Below are 20,956 nucleotides of genomic sequence, written 5' to 3' on the forward strand. Positions count from 1 at the left end.
TTCTCATAATTCGATTCTTGATTCGATTGAGATTGCAACACATTCGAACCTATTTCCTCCTATATTGATAACAATACTGATGTCAAAATTCAATCGACAATAAAATTTTAATTTTTCTAAAAAAAAATTTCAAGTAAATGAAAAGTGATTAATAATTTTTATATGATATGTTTTAAAAATATAATTTTTTTTGTAGAAATTTAAAGTCATTTTTACTATTTTAAATATAAAACATATATTTTACATCTTAAAAAATTAAAATTAACTGAAAATTAAATTAAAATATAACATTCAATTTGAATATCCACAACCTTTTACCTTATATAGTTGTATTTATAAATTCGTTCAAACGTTTCGATTCGAATTGATTATTACTTTTTTAATTTTTCTTAGTCAACCTACCTCTAACAATATAAAAGAATCTAGCATGCAAAACTATATAATTTTTTTCTTACTATATCAAACCTTAACAGTATAATAACTTTATTTTGACCCTCCAATTTTATAAAAAAAAATTTATTTTAACTCTTAATTTAAATTTTCGTCTATTTTAACCATTCAACTTGCATTATTTATTGAAATTGCTCCAAAATGAATAGAAAAATTAGGTTTGTTAACTTTGTTAACGTGACATACACATGAATTGCTATGTGTATACCACATTAGCAATTATTTAATTTTTTAAAATTTTAAAAATATTTAAAAAACATTTTTTATATTTCTATATTTTTAATTTTTTTTTAATTTTAAAAAATAAATAATTACTGATATGACATTCACATGGCAATTCAAGTGTATATCATGACATCAAAATTAACAAAATTTAAAGACAAAGAGAGACGAAAAATTAAATAAATGGCTAAAATAATTTTCTTTTATAAAGATGAATGTCAAAATAAGTTATTATGAAAATAAATTATGTTTATTTTATTTTTCAACAATTTTCTATTTAGTTTACTTCATTCAATTTCAATCGAGTCTAATTAGACATAATACACAGTTTTCTTCACTTTTGTTTTTGTTAAAAACGATGTTCAGGGGTACTAACTTTAATTATGGGTAGGAGTGTTCAAACGGTTAATCGATCGGTTAACCGAACTGAATTAATATTAACAGAGCTTTTTAATCTTTTAACCGTTAACCTAACCGAAATTTTTTCTAAAAAAATTAACGAAACCGAAATATTTTGATTAATTCAATCAGTTAACTTAATTAACCGAATTTTTTTTGTTAAAACAAGTATAAAACATATAAAATAAATAAATTTATAATGTTCATTTTGACCGGATTAACCGAATTAACCGGAATAGTAATAACCTAATACATATAATATATACTATTATTTATTAAATTCGGTTAATTCAATTAATTACTCGATTTTGAACCGAATTAATCATTAATTGAAATTTCAAAAAACTTTTAACTAACCTCCAACCAAACTAGATCAGTTAACAGAATTCAATCGACTCGGTCGATTAATTCAATTTCAAATATATAATTAGAAAAACATTATTCTCAATTAACTTGATAAAAGATATATCTCGAGTTATAATTTTACAACAAATTATATTGTTAAATCTAATAAGAAGTAAAATTATATGGTTAAATCCAGCCATTACAGTTTTAACCAATAAAAATCATGAAAATGAGTAAACCAAGTTTTACGCTAATGTGAATGACTCCTCTCTCTCTCTCTCTCTCTCTCTCTCACACACACACACACACACACACACACAAACACAAACACAAACATATATAATATTTATCAAAGGGCTGGGATTTGGTTTGCCTGCTCCATGCTGCTATGCAGAATACAACTAAAGAACTGCATATATATCATAAAATGGTTTATGCATATTGTACAGTCTATTTTAAAACAATGTGAGCTTATTATGTACAATCAAGTTACATCTACAATTTCATCAATATATGTATCACATACTGGCAACAACCGAACGAAGCTCTGCTTCCACCTCCAGCTCCCCGTCCAATCCGTCCACAGTTGTCTGCAATACAGTGTTTTAATTATTAGCTATTGACATTTCATGATTCCTGATATTTGCAGAATCATGACTGATTGAGACTTAAGTCATACACACCTCCAAGTCCCTCAATTTTTGTTGTGAAAGGTAACGGTCTAATGCACCTTTACCATAAAGAATCTTAGCTCCTTGTCTATGGTCTTCAGATCCAATGGCTTCCTCATCAACTACTACAGCATCTATTACATCATCACCGGTCCTAACATCTGGTATCTGCAAGAAAAGATGTACCAAAATCCATGAAACTAAAGTAGCATGGTATAAGTAGTTAAGGTTTAGCCTTGTTGATTCATGCAAGGACCAATAAGAGGCGACATTTAGCAGATTTGATCTTAGCCAATTGAGTTTGTTTAACCACAAAGCCAAAACTCTCTGGAACTTTCTGTTGTATTTCACAAGGTCTGCACGTCAAGCTGAGGTCGAACAAGGTGCCAGAGCTTTGATTTGGATGGCAAAAAAGTTCGACAGGGGGTAGGTGCTAGAGATTGGGGATAGAAAGAGATCACAAAATAGTTATGGTCTCACCAGACCAGGGCCAATTGAAGGATGAACCATAAATGGTGCTTCCACTAGGAGGACTTATCATAGTGGTGCTCAATTTCATATAAGGCCAAAGCATGCCAAATAAGATAGTTCTATCCTACGCTACTCGGGCTTGACTGCAAATGTCAGAAACAAATATGTCCAGTGCAGGTATACTTTATTTTTTCTCATATTTCTATATATTTGTAGGGTCAGATTACCATACCACGTTTGGATATGTGTCAGACAGAAGTCTTAGATACGAGTACTTTTAAGAAAAATGGAAAGTTAAAGCAACATAGGTTCGAACTGTACAAGGCACATTTCTCTAGATGTAGGGTCCGTAGCGAGAGAAGCAAAGGAGTTCTATAAAGAAAGGCCCTCTTAGTTCTACTAAGACAAGGTTAAAATATAATTCTAGTCAGAAACTTGGTTCTAATAGACACCAAAGTCTCCTAATTTAATATGCGAGATTAGTTGGAGAGGCGCCAAATTTATGCATCCAGAAATTTTGAATAGCATAGTCTATATCGAGCAGGAAACCAACTTTGGATATAATTTTGTTCACTTGAATCACAAAGCCCACCGGCATTGGCTTCCAACAAGAAACACCATCACCCTGGGGTCTTAATAGTTGGTTTAATAGTTGGTCAACATACCTCATACATGGCATCCATCAAGATATTCTCCAAGATGGCTCTTAAGCCGCGAGCGCCTGTATTTTTATTTATTGCTTTTCTGGCAATTAATTTCAAAGCATTTTCAGTGATATGCAGTTTGACCTGCAAGAAAGACGATTAAAGTGAAATAAATTAGCTATACATAATTGCAGACAAGTTAAATGGATTGAATACCAGATGGAATTAACATTTCAAAGTAGGGACATATATAGAACTTACGCCATTAATTTGGAACATCTTTTTGTATTGCTTGCCTAGTGCATTTTTTGGCTCCGTTAGGACCTAAAAAGGTATTGGTGTCAGTAAGAGCTGCATTGGAAGTTGAATAACTTGTAGAACTTGTGCAAGAAAGGAATATTTTAAAACAACAATAGTAGCAACTTCAAAAACTACAATTAAGTTGATAAATTGCATTCCAGTACAGTTTTTCCAATACACATCTATAGATAAAGGATAAAGGTAAGACAAGTACGGTTTTCATTCGTGAAACTTAATGAAAGAATTTAAAATTATGATTTCAATTATGTTATCAATCACTTTCCCATTCTTCATCATCCCATTAGTAAACTGATACTAGAAAAAATAAATTGCACACTCATGAAAAAAGGTAAAGCATCCACCTGAACAAGTTGTTCTTCTGTTAGAGCCAACAAACTGACAAGAACAGGGAATCGTCCAACAAATTCTGGTATCAAACCATATGCAATTAGATCACTACTTTCAACCTGCCAAACATGCAGGGGATGTGAGTATCTAAAATGGTAGGTCTAAGCTATATATGGATAACAATCATCTTGAATGCTACAAAGAATTTACAGTTTCCATTAAAGATGATGCCACAACAGCATTTGTAACACCACCAGCTCTTATGTTTGCACGCACTGGGGCTCCAAAACCGATAGAAGAATCTTGGCGTCTGAAATGAGGTCAAGCAACTTTCAATTGACATCAAGTGAAATAAAAAATAAAAAAGCTAGCTTTATGTTAAAAGTATAGGACAAAAATCTTAATTTCTATATCTGTATAACCTTTCAGAGATTGTTTTCTCTATGTCAATAAAGGCACCCCCACATATGAAGAGTATATTTTTTGTGTCAATCTGTGAAAAAAGTGGAAAAAGAATTCAACATTAAGAAAATGGTTAAGAGATGGAAATGCCATTAAAAGCATGACCTAGCAAAATCAGTATAATCTTTTTCCATTGTGAAGTCCAGGTCTAATCTTTAGAAAAGAAAAAAATAACATGAATATCTTCTCGATGTGCTTGACATAGTGGATTATGTAAATAAGTAAACACCCATGAGACACTGTTACAATTCGTGTGCATACCTGAATATTTTCACCTCTGGGATGCTTTCTAGCTCCCTTCTCAGGAACATTAACAATCTGGATCACCAAGAAAGATCCAAGGATAAGGATAGTGAACCACTTATCATAAAAAATGAACCTGATTAAATACTAATTGTAACTAGTGCTTAGTTAGCTTATGAGTTGACAAGAACTGGCAATATCATCTGATCCAGAGTTGATTCATAACCAGATACAATCCTAAAATCCAGTGCCACAAGCCATAAATCTTCTTGTGATCTACAATAGAATACACCCACAATTAGTGAACCATGCACTTACTGTTCCTTCCAGCATCTTCAATAATGCCTGCTGAACACCCTCCCCTGACACATCCCTGCTAATGTTAAGGCTCTCGGCCTGCATAGCAATAAGTAAGAGATGAAGAAAGAGAAGTTAAAGAAAAAAAATAAAAATTAAAGAACTGAATTTTGCAATGGTGAAGGAAAGGTTAAGGAACCTTTTTGGTAATCTTATCAACTTCGTCAATGTAAACAATGCCCTGCTCTGCAGCTGCAACATTATAGTCAGCGACCTGAAAATGTGTATAAATGAAAATTCATAAAGGAGTTATTAATCAATAACATGCAAAAGTGTACAAGCCCAACAAATGTCTCATGGATAAAAGAAGTTGCATTTGTAATATGCTGGCTTCACAGCAATTGAGTTGCTACTCCAAAACATTTCACTTTAAAGAAATGCTACTTTAAAGTTCCTAATGTAAATACTATATTCTTCCATTAAATAAAGCTGACTTCACTGAAGATAGAAAATGCATGCCATTAAAGGGTATCATGGAATGAATAATAGTTGCACTTCAAAACTTTTTTTAAAATTCATATAGAGTACATAAGACCTCGAATTTACCACAAGGAGCTTGTATAATATAGATTCAACATCTTCACCTACATATCCTGCCTGCACATAGCATATGAAAGACAGAACTTAGATTCATGTAACATGGATGTAAATAACAAAATTCCAAATGATGTGGCATAATCAATGACAAATTATATTTTTAAAACACATGAAGAATAATAGAAGTGAATTAAATAACATCATATATTCACTGTTAATTTCATCAAACAAAACATGCCAAAGTATTTTCAATTTTTATTATGAGTCCATCTGATGCATGGCCAAGAGATGCAACCCCAAAGGAAACTGACAGACAGGACATCAAACTCAGGTATTAAACAGTACACTGAAAAGATCCATTCACTAGGTGGGGGAGACGGTAAAATTGAAGGGAAACTCTAGTTTACTTTCGATGTTTATATGTTCCATTGGAAAAATTGATCATCTTTGTAAACTAAGTTTCATCTAAATGATGCTCATCTACACTGTGAAGATTAAAACAAATCCTAGAAGCACATCAGAAAAATAGAAAACAGAACAAAATTCCATGACCTATGAAGGTTCTTTACACTCAAGGAAACATGACTATTTCATTGATTGCACAGCTAGTTAAATGAGACAAAAACATCAGAAGATGAAATAAATTCATTTAAGCAGGAAAGTAACAAGGAAAATTAATCACAACAATCAAGAGTCAGCAGCTTGCCTGAGTCAAGGAAGTTGCATCTGCAATAACAAAAGGAACATTCACAAAGCGAGCCAAGGTTTTGGCAAGTAATGTTTTCCCTGTCCTTGAAACAAGGTCAAAAGGGAACATGTGAGACTAGCAACAGCAAAAACAGATGATTATAGTAAAATGGATATTGAAATAACCTAAGATAAAATTGGCTATAAAACAAGAAAAGATAACAAGGACATGATTGATGTTTGATGGAATTAATTGATGTTTTGCTTCTATGTTCTTGGAGCCATGAGCTATGCTTAAGTGCTAAGGGCAGGGTGTGGGGATTCACCTTTGACCATGGAGATTATGATTTCTTTAACATAACTGAAGGGTAAGTGATGATTTAAAGTAGCGTTGATTTGTTGAATAGGCTAATAGGTTGGTGGTTTTTAAGTTTAATTATCTCAAAATTTTCTTTTAGGGGGATTTGATTGCAGTGAGATGAAAATAGGAGATCTGTTTTGTAAGAGGTGCATTGTGTATGCTTTTGAGTTTCGTTATGAAATAAAAATCTTTTTTAGCTGGGCAAAAAAGAAAATACAAGGGTGGTAAAAAGAATGAGCAAAAGCAGAGGTTAAAGAATCCTCACCCCCCAGTTTAAATGTTAAAACAAAGAGAAAGAGATTGTGATATGTTAAGAAAACTGCAACTCCATCAAAGAGAACCTCTCTTCAAAAGAACTTAGGAGAAACAACTAACGACTAAGTGGAAACAGAGAAGTAAAAAACTCCAATTTCACACCAAGTATTTTGAAAAATTACCTGACCCTGTTGGCCCCATTAAAAGAATGTTACTTTTCTCCAGTTCCACTATATCATCATCTAATACATCTGCTATATTGCAACCTGAATCCCCTGCAGGCCTAGCTTACCAAGGAAACATGTTAATAACTGATTCCCTTTAAGAAACACAACAGGGTTTGCAAATACAGAGACATCCAAAAATGCGCACATGAGAAGAAAATGCAGCAACCATCTTTTTCAATGCTGCAACTCAGCTATCTTTGATAATGCTAAACGTTCATGTCTACTGCAATGAAATTTTCCTTCTCTTTTCCTAATTATGTCAAACTTTCTAAACATTTCATTATGTAACATGAATCATAATTCTTCTAGACATATCTAAACCTCCATGTCTAACAACTACCTACCTCAGCCAAATATCATTACAAATTTAAGTGATGAAAAGAAACAGATTCAAACAAGGACTGCATATCACGGAAGTAACAAACTAACCGTTTCTGCATCGACTCATGGTAGATTCGCATATAGTGGTTGTAAACTGCCACAGATAGAACCTGAATTCATGGAATAACATTAGACCAAAAGAAAAAATGTACAAGGATGTTTACATCCTAATTAGAAGAACAATTTTATTATTCAGTTTTTACCACCTCATAGAAGATAAAAGCCATACCCCAGAAGTGGCAGAGTGTACCATCAAACGTTCGACAAATGCATAACATAATTCAGCTTCTAAATGTCAACACAAATTAAGACAATGATATGCATACGACTTCAAACCAGTCAGCAGCTATTAAAGAACTAATCAAATCATTGTACTTTCTAATTTCTAAGTACTTTTATTGCTTTCAATAGCCCAAACCAATGTCCTTTTTGTCGAATGGAGTATTTATGATAGTAAGAACAACAACAATGATATAAATCACCTTTTTTGCCCTCTCCTGCCCAATCACAAACTTAACCAATCCTTTACAAATCTCCTTGGGAGTCGGAAAATTATGCCCCAAAGTAGATCCTCCCCAACAATCATCCTTTGAACCCGCGCCAAAATCACCTCCAGAGCCCGGGCTAGGTCCTCCTCCTCCTCCACCGCCGCCACGGCCCAAATTCACCCCACTAACCCGAATAGCAACCCCATCCCCAGGTGGCTGCCAAACCTCCGGTGGGTCCCCGTAAGAACTCAAAACCGTACAATTGTTATAACTCAATTTATCTCTCAATTCTTTGTCGAAATCCTTATTCGTACCGCGGGAATTCCTCCTAATATCCAATAACTGGGAGCCCTTGTCGACGAGTTCCCCGCTCAGCGAGACGGGCTTGAAAGAAGTGAAGTAATAAGGAGTGTTGACCGAGTGGTTGTCCCATTTGGTACGGTTGGTGGTACAGTGAGAGGAACTAGCCACGCGACCATAGTGCATGAAATTCGATAGGAAGTGCCTGAACTGTGAGACCGTTAAAGAGGCTATTTCGACGGGAGGTTTGGATCTGAGCGCGGCAGCAGCAGCCATCGGAAAGGAAAAAAGGTAAAATATAAACAATTCAACACAATTTTGAGGGTAAACAAGATGGTAGATTTTAAGCGTTCATAAACAAGGGTTCTTCAAGATGAGATTTTTCTAAAAGCTGTTTGAAAATTTGAGGGTCGAATTGAATTGGGTTTTTATTGGAACATGAGATTATCATGTCTATGAAAGAGAAATCATTGTTAGGAGGAGATAGAATCGTGAAGAGGTCCGACGGAAGTCGAAGAACGGAAATATTTCAATCAAAGGATAAATAAAAGATGAGAAAATGAAGAAAATAAAAAATTCATAAAATATGTAATTACAGAAGAGGACAGATGGGCTTAGTGGATATCTGTCTATATGTCGGGATAAAATCGGTAATATGAATATCTCCGCAACGCCAGCGTATTTAGATGCAAATTGTGAGCATAGAAATTCCTTTGGCACGAGTGATGAAGGCTTCATCGCTGTTTTACCTAAGTAAAATTTCTTTGACTTTTATATTTTTATTTTTATTCCTTCTATTTTCATTCTATCATCATTAATTTTTCTCTTTTAAAAAGCAGATGAAAGACAAAATGGATTGATTTTTTTTCTTTTAAGGGTGAGTTTGGATAGGCGATTGGGTACGGTGCGTTTAGCTTACTTTTTGTCTCACTCTACAGTATCTAATCTCACCGCGACCGTTGTTTTTACACTAACCGCAGGTAAACGCACCGTTCATCCAAACTCACCCTAAATAGTAAGTGGTGCGGTTATGATAATTATGAAATTACCAATTTATTCTTATACATATAAACTATAAAAAAGGTAAAAATATAATAACAATACAGGAAAAATCATATATTTTATGTTTAAATATCTTTTCAAATAATTATGTTTAAATATGTAGTTGACTTCAAAAAAATTTTGAAAATATTAAAGATAAGTGGCCAAATTTAAATTGAAACGGAACAGTATAGGTAAGGATGGATGTATCATACATTCATGGAGATGATAATGATTTTCAATATTATACATCCATAATGGAGTGGGACCGGTAGTAAAGCAGGACGGATAATAGAGCAAAGCATGCCAATTTTGGAGTAGTTATGAATTTAGCAATATTGCTCTCGTCCCGTTCCATTACCATACTTACATTAATCTCGATTTACATTAAAATGAATCCCACATAATTGTTGAACCTAATCAAATTTGAATACGTATACCACTAATCCAAATCACTAAATAACTACGTAGGGTTATTTTTTAATAAAAAAGTTTAAGAGGTTAAAGTGATATATAGAAAAAGTAAGGGTTATGGATGTTTACTTTCAGTGTGGTGCGTTTAGTTTTTTTTTGTCTCACACTACAATATTTAATTTCATTATCACAATTGTTTTTATACTAATCATAGGTAAATGCATTACCCATCCAAAACTGAATAAAATAATAAAAATAGTAAAATGACTAAGGTGAGAAGTTGATTATAATACAAAGACACACAAATATTAAACTAAATGAAATATACTTACAATGAAAAAATATACAGAGGTATTTAAATTTGAATATTTTAATATTTAATTCGATAATTTTATGAATTTTATTAATTTAACATTTCCTTTTGATTTTTAATTAATATTTTGAGTATAATGATAAATAGTTGAATTTGATGTAATTAAAATTTTATATATTTTATTGAAGAATAACATTTATATATTTTTATAATATTATTAATTAATTAAAATGTTAACTCAGTTTATTTGTATTATTATTTAAAATTTTGATTGAGTAGTGTCGCTTACAATTGGGGTCCTAATTCAGTTATGAGTTTACTTAAAATCTTTTTGTTTCTTTTTATAGAAAAAAATCTTATTTTTACAAACGGGTAAATATTATTTTGAAGGGTATTTTTGTTTTTTTCATACAAAATAGAAAAATACTTGCGCCTGATAAAATTTGAATTCAATACTTCAATTTTTTCTTTTCCTCAACTTCATTTCAATTAAAGTCACATTTAATTTTCACATCAAAATTTTATAGATTTGTTACATAATTTATTTTCACTATATCATAAATGTGTTATAATCTAGTTGATCTATTAAAACACCGGTGATGCTGAATTTGTTTTAAAGTGAACCATATAAATGGCAATAGAGTGGAATAGTAGCAAATGTTACCAAATTCATAGTTGCTCCATAGTAGAGGTGTCCATGAGTCAGGTCGGGTATTTGCAAAATTTTAAACTCATTTGATACTTGGGTCTAAATTTTTGTCTAAGCCCGACCCAAATAAAAAATGTTAAAACTCGAGTCCAATTCAACCCATCCGTATTAAATTTTTTATATAAAAAAACTAAAAAAACATAATACATAAAAAAACACTAAAAACATTAAAATAAATGTTTCCTAGCAAATTAAAAAATACTTAAATAACACTAAGATAGGTGTAACTTAACAAATAAATACCTCTAAAGTAGTAGCAAAATTAATAATAAAACAAGAGTTATACAATATCTAAACAATAATAACAAAATGTAGCAACATATAGTGAAATGGCAGCAAAATAACAATTTTTTTGGGTCGAACTGGGCTCGGGCCGAAAAGACCTTACTCGAGGCACAACTCATTTTCTAAATGAGCCTTAGTTTTTGCCCAAGCCTATTTTTCGAATTTATATTTTTGACCAGACTCTCCCACTTTTTGGGTGGCCTTCGGGCCAAGCCATGGACAGGTCTACTCCATAGTTGGCACGTTTTTGTCTCAATAACCACCCCACTCCATGATAAACATGTAATGTTAAAAACCACTACGGGTGAAACCAAAAATTCTGCTTAGGGGCCGATATAAGATAATAAAATTTAAGAGACCAAAGCTAAAGAATTTGTACTAAAAAACTTAAATTGAATTATTAATTTTTCAAAAGAGTTAAAATTATAAAATTTTCATTTAATCAAAAGTTAAAGAGACCAATATTAAATCTTTTAATTTGGAGGAGGGCCTAAAAAGGAATTTGCCCATTTGGCCAAGGCCTTGAGTCCGTTCATCTTGCCCCGCTTCACTCGCCTTAAAATTTAAACATAAAATATTTTTATCTTTTTTTGCAATGATTTTATATAAGACATTTTTACAAATTTAATTACAATTTCATGTAGTGCATAAAACAGAGTGAAATAAACAATTGTTATAATCGCTATTTTATCTGATTTGATTCGAAAAAAAATTACTTCAATTCAATTCAAAATTATTTAAAAGAACATTTCATTACAAAACCGGTCCATTAAATTATTTAAATTTTATTATTTTAATAAGTATTAAAATTTTAAATGTATAATAAAAAATTAAAATATTTGTAACAATAATACATGTGAAATTAAAAATATATCTTAATTAAAGTTGGTATTTTTAAAATCCTTTAACCAATTTTTTTTCTCGAGCATAACTAACTATAACTTGTCTTAATGAAAATATTGAAAGTTGAGAGTTGAGGCTTCAAAAATTTTGACAGTAGGTTCTATTTAAATTTATTCTGGTCGAAATTACACTGTGATCATATTTAAATTTATTTTAATATAGGTTTAAATATATTTCGGTTATTAACATGTTTTCTTTCTTTTGTAACATTTGGTTTTGGTTATAATTATTTATATGTTTCTTGTGGTTGTACTTGCACTTATACATATAAAAAAAAACATTATGGCTTAGTAATAAAATTGGTCACTAACGTTTGCATGTTTTGTCAAAATGACTCTAATTGTATTTTTAAGTCTTTTTTAGCCATTAACCTTTATTATTTTTTTCAATCTGCTTTTTTCTAACAGATTTAATGAATAAATTCAATGTTTCAATTTTTCTTTTCTTTCTAAAGGTTTCAATCTTTCATACGTTTGTTTATTGAGAAGTTTTTCTACTGGGTTAGTTTTTTTTAGATAATTACGTTTATTTTTTTAAATTAAGAGTTGCTTTTTAATTTAATGGATTATTTATTTTATTAATTTTTCACATGTAATTATCTTATCAAATTATCTTAGATATAAATTGCATCTCATTAAAAAATATTCCACATTTGAAATTTCACATCATCCCCGTTAACCTTTTTAACGGTACTTTCATTAAATCTATTAAAAAACAGATTAGAAAAAAAAAGGTTGATGGTAAAAAAAGGCTCAAAAATACAATTAGAGCTATTTTGACAAAATACACAAACGTTAGTGACCAAATTTATCATTAAACCAAACATTATTTACAAAAATATTATATGTTTTTAAATTTCAAAACTTACATAATTATAATATTTAATTTTTAATGTCACGTGTATTACACCTGATTTTTTTAATTTATTCAATTTTATATATTTAAAATATATTAACATTTTGAAATAACAATAATAACTTCCAATCATAGTTAAACTCTGAATGAAAATAATAATCAAATTTAAACTTCTCTTTTTGCAATTTTTTAACTATTCATGGAATGAAAATCCCTATATTCGATTTGCATACATAATATTGTTTTTTTTATTGGCTTTGTATATATTTAAAAATATATGTTAGGATTTTTTTTTTCATGTCAGCACTTTAACAATTCCTAAGTCTAACACATCGAGTTTTGATAAAAAGAAGGGGTTAGAAAACAAGGCAAGAGAAGCCGAGCTGCTCTAAGGAGCCAGAACGCACCCCAATCGATGAAGAAGTAGCTTGTAATCAGCTCTATCTCTCCTCGTAGACGAAGGAAAGAAAATTCAAATCGATATGTGTCATGCTGAAAATACTGTAAATCAAAATTAAAATTATTATAGTGACAATAATAACATTATATTTATATCATAATTATTTTTTAGTAAATATTGAAAATTTATATGATCATTCTTTATAAAGAAATCTAGAGAAACTCCTTACTCACGTCGGTCCAATGCTTATTAGCCTTTGCAGTCTTTGGATCACCCAAGTGCCCCGCTTGTGTTACAAACTTGAGCTATCAAGTTCGGCAATTAAATGCTTCATTATCATTTTATTAAACAGCAGTGGCAGACTGGTCCTTTAAAATGGAATTTTTTTATTTAAATTCTATATAGTATATAAAATTTTAAATTATTAATAATAAAATTATATTTTAATTAATAAAAATAATAAAAAAAAATTAATTTAATTCTTTACAAATTATAAAAATATAAATTATTAAAATAATAAAATTATATTTTTACTATTATAAAAATATACAACCTAATTTATCCTTCTAAAAATCTTTTCTACCGCCACTGAAACAGCATATCTTTGGTTTACGTTAACCATATGGGATATGAATATAGTCAAAAACAAAAAATCAAATTAAAACATATTCTTTGTATATTTGATACACAAAATCAAATCAGACCGAAATTGGTTCCCAAAAAAGTTACAAAACCTGATAGTGTATGGCAGGGTTCACGTGACACACAGCATGAGCATTGGATCTTCTCAAGAAAGGAAAGACAATGAAACCAAAAAATGCTGTCTTAACTTAAACTGCCATAAATCGACATTTCCAACTGTCATCTCTATAATTGCCACGTCAGGAATGTCGGGTTTTTTATAGATGAGGTGGCCAAAACCCATAACTTAAGCAAAAGCTTCAGCCGTAATGGGACTCCCACAGCCAACAGGGCATCCCAAAATGTCGGCTTTGGCGCTTTTTCTGGATCTCACGTCACCCTCTTTGAAACCCAAGTACCAAAAAAAGAAAGAAACCTACGAGTGTGATTTACTGATTTTGTTCTTGTTATTTCTCTCATCCTTTTTGGTCTTTATTATAAGACTCACAAGTAGTGTCTATATTTTTCTCCTTTCTTCTTTCGGTTCTTTCTGAAATTCCTTTCGTACTCTGCTAGATTATTTACTCTCAAAACTTTTTTTTTTTTGCTGAACTCCCTGTTTGTCAATGGAGTCTCTGCAAGTAACTCGTCTAATGTCTTGCAAATTATCAGCCAACATATCGCATAAAGCTTGCAGTTTTATACCGAGTAGGCAACTGGGTTTTAGTTCTTTGTCGAGAAGGAGCTTCCAAAACGGAAAGTTGACGGTTGCGAGATCGGATATAACTGAAAATGGAGGTGGGTTCGGCGGTTTAGACGATAGCTCTAACTCCAATTCCATTGAAGAAGAAGATGACGATGAAGAAGAAGAAGAAAAGAATGGTCTTATGCTAGGTTTAGACAGGGATGACTGTGGTTCTGTGATTGCCTTGCATTTGATTCCTCCTTCTGGTATTTTTTTTTCTCGTTCTGAATTACTCTATTTTTTCCTTGCCATTTGATTAATAACGAAAACCAAATATGAGTCTTTAAGTTTTTAAAGTGTTGTTAATTGTTTATAATATAAAGACACCCTTAGATGATTATGAAAAATCAATGCTTCTGTTTTGGTCAAGATGATTTTGATTGGTAAAACACTTTAGTTTAGTGGCTTTTCACTTTTTCCTCTTTTGGAAAGAGAAATTGGGTTATTTTATGTTGATAATTTGATATTCTCCCGTCTTTTTTTTTCTTCTGTTTTCGAAAATCTGGGCTCCATTCGTTCATTAATAATAAAAAATAATCAAGATAATCCGATTTTTAGAACAAATTCGTTAGTCGTGGTGGAAAATTTAAAAATCAATCACATGCCATAACTCTTAACTGGCGATGGAACATTTAAATGCTGCCGATCCGCTAAACTGGGCATTGCCCTTTCATCAGGCAAAGCAATACTTACACCTTTGCCTGCATGGTTTGGTCAACTGGTCCGCCATCTATGAAACAGAATTGACCACTTTGTCAATACAATATTCTTCATTAATTTATGTCTCAAAACAGAGTTTAGTGAGACATTTGATTTTATTCTATGGTTATTTAACTATAACTATTCTCTGTTGATTTTTCACTGTCTTTTCTCTTATTTCATAAATTATCTATATCACTGTACAATGGACTCGAGATTTCTGCAGTGAAAGTTACCCAGTAAACGTAGGCTACCATCTCAACCTCGCCTTGTGAACTATGTTGTTGGAACTTGATTACGCTAGGATATGTGTTTGATATTAATATATTTGATTATGGAAAAGTTTTTTTTAATGTATTTAAAGAGTATTTAGAAAATTATATTTCTATATTCATATTCAAATATATATAAAAAGTATATACTTCAATCATTGTAAAAGTAGGGATTGTCATATGAAATCTTATGATTGTTAAATTGTCATTGCTGGTTCTTTACATTTCATTTCTTTTTCTAGATAATAGCAGACTTAAAATCTTCACCGGTATCTTTGTTCTTAATGACTAATGGGTTAACTCCAGCATATTAACTTGAATCATAGGTGAAGTCACCATTGACTCTCACCAAGATGAGGCTGCCGATACTAAAGGCGAAGATGAGGGAATTGAAGAAGAAAAAGGAGGAGAAGAAGAAATCCGAAGCAGAGTAACCTATAACATCGTGTTTGTTACTGCTGAAGCCGCACCGTATTCAAAGACTGGCGGATTAGGAGATGTTTGCGGTTCTTTGCCGGGCGTGCTGGCTGGCTGCGGACATCGAGTCATGGTTGTTTCTCCTAGATACCTCAACGGAACGTCCGCCGACAAAAATTTCGCTGGTGCTTATGATGTTGATCGCCACATTAAGGTACCTTGCTTCGGAGGGGAGCAAGAGGTTGCATTCTTCCATGAGTATAAGAAGGGTGTTGATTGGGTAAGAATTTCCTCATAGAGCATCCTCATTTGCCATCTCTATATAAGTTGATTAGATCCATGCATGTATTTCTCAAGTTAGTGGAGTGGGAGATAATTTTAATAATGTTTTAAGTGGTTTGCCTCCATTCAAGGTATTTGTGGACCATCCTTCATTCCATAGACCTGGAAATCTATATGGTGATAGTCATGGTGCTTTTGGTGATAATCAGGTAAACTTGTATTCGTCCTGCTTGTCATTCAATGTTACTTTTTCGATACATTAAAATGACCGTCTTTTTTGTCTCATTTTTTGGTTTTACAGTTTCGGTTTACTTTACTTTGCCATGCAGCATGTGAAGCTCCCTTAGTGCTTCCATTGGGAGGGTATACCTATGGCGAGAAGTGTCTCTTCCTTGTCAATGATTGGCATGCCGGTCTAGTCCCCGTGTAAGTCGTTGCCTGCTTGCTTATCATTGCAATTGTTTTCTGTTTTGATCTCATTTACCAAATATTTTTCCTATTATAGTTTTTTGAGATGCATCATCTTTGCAAATTTTGTGGACTGCTGATTTTACATGTTAAATTTTCAGGCTTTTGGCTTCCAAATACCGTCCTTTCGGAATTTATAAGTATGCTCGGAGCATCCTTGTAATTCATAACCTTGCACATCAGGTAAATGCTTTTTGCTTTGTTCTCGATTCTCTCATTTTCTGGCACACTGAGACCAATTTAGAAAAAAACCTGCTTTTCAGATTTTTTAAGGCCATAAGACTAGTAAATCAAACTCTTATGAATCAAATTTCTGCAACAATGATTTTAAGCATATTGTTTTCCATGTGCTAGGGAGTGGAACCTGCAGCAAGCTTTAAGAACTTGGGACTGCCATGGGAGTGGTATGGGGCATTGGAATGGGTGTTTCCTACATGGGCAAGGACGCATGCTCTCGACACAGGGGAAGCCGTCAATATTTTAAAGGGTGCAATCGTGACAGCAGATCGAATACTTACCGTTAGCAAGGTGATTTGTTTTGCACATGTTCTATTTTTTATGGTATATTTACATCTTAAATGTTACACTTAAATATTACGTTGCTTCGGCTATTCGTTTATCTTAAAGTACCTGTGCTCAACACCTGTATATGACATATTCAGGCATGGATATTTGAAAAATGTGAACATCAGTAATCTTAAAAGATTGATTTAGTCTACTATATTTGTTAATTGTAGGGCTATGCATGGGAAATAACAACGGTTGAAGGTGGACATGGTTTAAACGAGCTATTAAGCAGTCGAAGGATTGTTCTTAATGGTAAGTATCCTCTACTTTATAAATAAACTGTGTCCGTTATGTTATACTGGTACAAATCCAAAAGCTTTTAGGCCATGCACATGCAATTGTTGTGAAGGTTAAGTTTTGTGCCCAAGTTTCTCCATGACACCCCATTTCCGATGGGTACGACGTTTAGTAAGACCTTTATCTAGGTCTTAGCTTTGTCTGTAAGCCCCATTAAGGTAAAAAACAGACCATTTTAGAGAAAATGCATGCATCAATCATGGGTCATGCTTATTGTCTCAGATGAGATTAGATGTTTTATAACTGGATATTTTTTAAGCATTCAATGATGATCAGGAATTGTGAACGGCATTGATGTTACGGAATGGGATTCGTCTTCAGATGAGCACATCAGTTTCCATTATTCCGCTGATGATCTCTCCGGCAAGGTTATTTCTCTCTTGCTTCTACTGTTAGTTAGCCATTCATAAACCGAAAAAGTTAATGTTCTAATTCTTGTCCAAACCTGAATCGATTGTAAACTTCAGGCTCGATGCAAGACTGCTCTTCAACAGGAACTAGGCCTTCCAATTAGGCCTGAATGCCCCTTGGTAAGATTTTACTTCTTGGTAGTGAAGAAACTATTCTCCTTTCATTCATTGCTCACTAAGTTGGGCTTTACAGATTGGATTTATAGGGAGACTGGACTATCAGAAAGGCATTGACCTAATCCGTTGGGCGATTCCCGAGCTTATGGAAGACAATGTACAATTCGTAAGTGAGTTTTCCATTTACTTAATAACCTCGGTACTTTTGACTTAGAATTACTCTTAATCCGCTTATGGATGGTAAAACTAGATTTATCTTTGTTGAGGACCATGACTTATCTAGACATTATTGGTTGATCCGAACTTCCTTCAGGTAATGCTTGGCTCTGGGGACCCTCTCTATGAAGACTGGATGAGAGCAGCAGAGAAAACTTACAGAGATAAATTTCGCGGTTGGGTCGGATTTAATGTTCCCATTTCTCATCGGATTACTGCAGGGTAATCAAACCATTTTTTTTTTATTGTTAACACGTTACTAGAGAATTGAGATAACCATTAACACAGCATTTTTCAAATTTTCTGGAATGAGCAGCTGTGACATACTGTTGATGCCTTCAAGATTCGAACCTTGCGGATTAAATCAATTGTATGCAATGAGATATGGTACTGTACCAGTAGTTCATGCCACAGGAGGACTTAGAGTGAGTTAAAAACAATAACGTGTTCTAAGCCGTTCCATTTTTATCACATTGCGTTTCATGCATCAAACTTTTTTCTTTTTCAGGACACTGTAGAGAATTTCAATCCGTATGCTGGAGATGGTAGCGGGGAAGGCACAGGGTATGCAATATACTTACTCAGACTGATATTCTCAATAACTTGACTGTATGTATAGAAGGCTGTAAATTAACACAAGACTAACTTTTTTGCCATCGGAAAATATCATTCGAAGATCAGCCTGTGTTCCAGATTTTGTGCATGCTTGTCATAGACGAAATCACAAAGGGGTGAAACTGTTAAATTGTATATAGTATTGAAATGGTTGTGACATGTGGTTGCAGGTGGACTTTTTCTCCCCTTACAAAAGAGAGTATGCTGGAGGTATGTTAATTTCATGCATATAGGATTAAATTTCAATTTCTTGTCTCCTTTTTTACTACCTTCGAGCTTGCCCTTGGAAATCGAAATACTGCAATTTTTACATGAGAAATAAGATTGATCTTACTGCACAGGCATTAAGAACAGCTATAATGACATACCGAGACCACAAGTCAACATGGGAAGCATTGATGAGAAGAGGTATGCAAAGAGACTTCACCTGGGAAACTGCTGCCATTCATTACGAGCAGGTTTTCGAATGGGCTTGTATCGATCCGCCGTATATTACTTGATCGGGAAACAGAAGGCTTAATCATAGAAATGGGGAAAAACCCCTTTAAAAGTTCCAAGACATTAGAAATACTCAAGCTCTTGCTGCTCATGATTGTGGTGAATGAATCAGTGGGAAGATATTTACATGGTTCAGTGCATTGGTTATTCTTTCTTCTGTTTAGATTATAGTTTAGCTTGCAAATGTACCTTTTTCTTTTCTTTTTAATTCTACAGAACTAATATCTTAATATTAGAAAAATCATTTTACTCTCTTGCTTCATTTTCTTTTCTCTTCGTCTAATCAAATAAACATAACTGTTTGTAGAAATTCATATATCGTAAGTTGATTAGTAATATTTATATTTATCCATTCTCTTCCAATCCTAAACGGAAATCATGCAATCCCAGCAATCACGGCACTGATTACACACTATCAAGGGCTTTGCATCGCATGTTCAAAGGAAATTAACTAACACAGCTATGAGCCACGATTTCAAACCCACAAAAAGTCCCCTTCCACGTATAACCGAAATTAATATATATATTTTCATTCAATGATTACGCTATCAAGGGCTTTGCATTGCATTGCATTTTCATAGTATAATACATGAAATTTAAACTCTCTTTTCTATTTTTCTTTTTTTTTTCCCTAAATTTGAGTCTCTAATTGCAATATTTGAATTTCATTTTTATTACATGTGTATATCAAGTATGACTTTTGTTTAGTTTTTTACGGATTGATCTAGTTTTATTCGATTATTAATTTGTTATATTTTATAATGAAATCACAATATAGCTAAATTGAATAAAATGTTTAATTTCTAAACCGAGAATTTATTGAGTTGGAACAAAAAGGAATCATTACTAAAAAATATAGAATAGGCTAAAATCTCAAGCATGGAATCCATTTAGAGGACTTTGATTGAAGAAGACGGCACAATACCAGCCTCGCTTGCCTTCCAAGAGCTTACAATGTGTAGCACAGCTTTGCCCTCTTCAGTCCACCAAAAATGGTGGTGGGGTTCGCGATGGCAGCCTTGCAACTAACACTTCACTTTAAAATGGGATATGGTTGGTTCCCGAAAAAAGGGATAGAGATAGTTGATATGTTCAATCAGGCTGAGCTCCGGAAAATTAGACCATCATTTCCCCCGCAACAGGTGGGGAGAAATAGAGAAATGGGACCAGTGACGAATATCGATAAGATTCTCTTTGGAAAACTGAGGTAAGAAAGGTGGCGAAAAAAAATTGATTCGCTTTTTAATGTTGATTTCATTGCAGTTCAGAAGTGATTTAAATATATCGGATTGGTTGTCCATTCTTAAGTTTATAAAATCTAACTAAATTAAATCATTTTAACACTGTTATGAGCTAATATGAAATTACTTGGGAACTAAAAGAATAAATAAGAAGGAAAGAAGAAGAAAAAAATTTAGAGAAGAAATTAGAACATACATAAAGTTTCCAAAGCATCATTGTATATACATAAACCAATTATTATACAACATACTTAAAACATGAAATTTCCTGATCTAATGTCAAAAACAGGGACACACACATACCAAAAAAAAAAAGGGTCAGTAAGTCATCTGTATCAGACAGGGATCTATTTGTAAATAAATGGACAAGTTTCCTAATGATCTGTTCAAAATTCTCCAAAATGAAATACAAAAGGCCACACA

The 20,956-nt window shown here is 32.6% G+C and overlaps 2 protein-coding genes across 3 annotated transcripts; one reads left to right on the plus strand and one right to left on the minus strand.

Moving 5' to 3' along the window:
* Nucleotides 1–1,812: 1,812 nt before the first annotated feature.
* On the minus strand, nucleotides 1,813–8,687 carry LOC107892469 (CLP protease regulatory subunit CLPX1, mitochondrial). The gene is made up of 15 exons (XM_041101108.1): nucleotides 7,843–8,687; nucleotides 7,409–7,470; nucleotides 6,935–7,035; nucleotides 6,156–6,235; nucleotides 5,459–5,509; nucleotides 5,052–5,126; nucleotides 4,874–4,951; nucleotides 4,574–4,630; nucleotides 4,273–4,343; nucleotides 4,061–4,160; nucleotides 3,865–3,969; nucleotides 3,464–3,526; nucleotides 3,224–3,346; nucleotides 2,100–2,255; nucleotides 1,813–2,006 (listed from the first exon to the last, which is right to left on the minus strand). Exons 1-15 carry the CDS (start codon nucleotides 8,422–8,424, stop codon nucleotides 1,935–1,937), a joined length of 1,776 nt encoding a protein of 591 aa, XP_040957042.1. The 5' UTR covers nucleotides 8,425–8,687; the 3' UTR covers nucleotides 1,813–1,934.
* A 5,435-nt stretch (nucleotides 8,688–14,122) lies between these two features.
* Nucleotides 14,123–19,554, plus strand: LOC107937585 (starch synthase 1, chloroplastic/amyloplastic). 2 transcript variants are annotated; one of them, XM_016870488.2, is made up of 15 exons: nucleotides 14,123–14,640; nucleotides 15,732–16,102; nucleotides 16,236–16,313; nucleotides 16,406–16,530; nucleotides 16,674–16,755; nucleotides 16,927–17,100; nucleotides 17,310–17,391; nucleotides 17,713–17,804; nucleotides 17,904–17,966; nucleotides 18,040–18,129; nucleotides 18,277–18,401; nucleotides 18,496–18,604; nucleotides 18,688–18,743; nucleotides 18,965–19,004; nucleotides 19,136–19,554. In XM_016870488.2, exons 1-15 carry the CDS (start codon nucleotides 14,316–14,318, stop codon nucleotides 19,292–19,294), a joined length of 1,971 nt encoding a protein of 656 aa, XP_016725977.1. In that variant the 5' UTR covers nucleotides 14,123–14,315; the 3' UTR covers nucleotides 19,295–19,554. The 2 variants fall into 2 exon arrangements, with proteins under 2 accessions (XP_016725977.1, XP_040957044.1); XM_041101110.1 differs by having other exon boundaries at nucleotides 14,487–14,640; nucleotides 15,712–16,102.
* Nucleotides 19,555–20,956: the final 1,402 nt, after the last annotated feature.

The sequence above is a fragment of the Gossypium hirsutum genome, chromosome D09 (genome assembly GCF_007990345.1).
Source record: "Gossypium hirsutum isolate 1008001.06 chromosome D09, Gossypium_hirsutum_v2.1, whole genome shotgun sequence".
NCBI lineage: Eukaryota > Viridiplantae > Streptophyta > Magnoliopsida > Malvales > Malvaceae > Gossypium > Gossypium hirsutum.

Bases quoted from the DNA above. Each gene is read 5' to 3' on its own strand.
- LOC107892469 (XM_041101108.1), bottom strand. From the start codon at position 8,424: ATGGCTGCTGCTGCCGCGCTCAGATCCAAACCTCCCGTCGAAATAGCC. The intron at 3,970-4,060 runs GTAAATTCTTTG...CATGTTTGGCAG, and splicing joins CATCATCTTTAATGGAAACT to GTTGAAAGTAGTGATCTAAT. The intron at 2,007-2,099 runs GTGTGTATGACT...ACTGTATTGCAG, and splicing joins AAAAATTGAGGGACTTGGAG to ACAACTGTGGACGGATTGGA.
- LOC107937585 (XM_016870488.2), top strand. From the start codon at position 14,316: ATGGAGTCTCTGCAAGTAACTCGTCTAATGTCTTGCAAATTATCAGCC. The intron at 14,641-15,731 runs GTATTTTTTTTT...CTTGAATCATAG, and splicing joins GCATTTGATTCCTCCTTCTG to GTGAAGTCACCATTGACTCT. The intron at 19,005-19,135 runs GTATGTTAATTT...CTTACTGCACAG, and splicing joins CAAAAGAGAGTATGCTGGAG to GCATTAAGAACAGCTATAAT.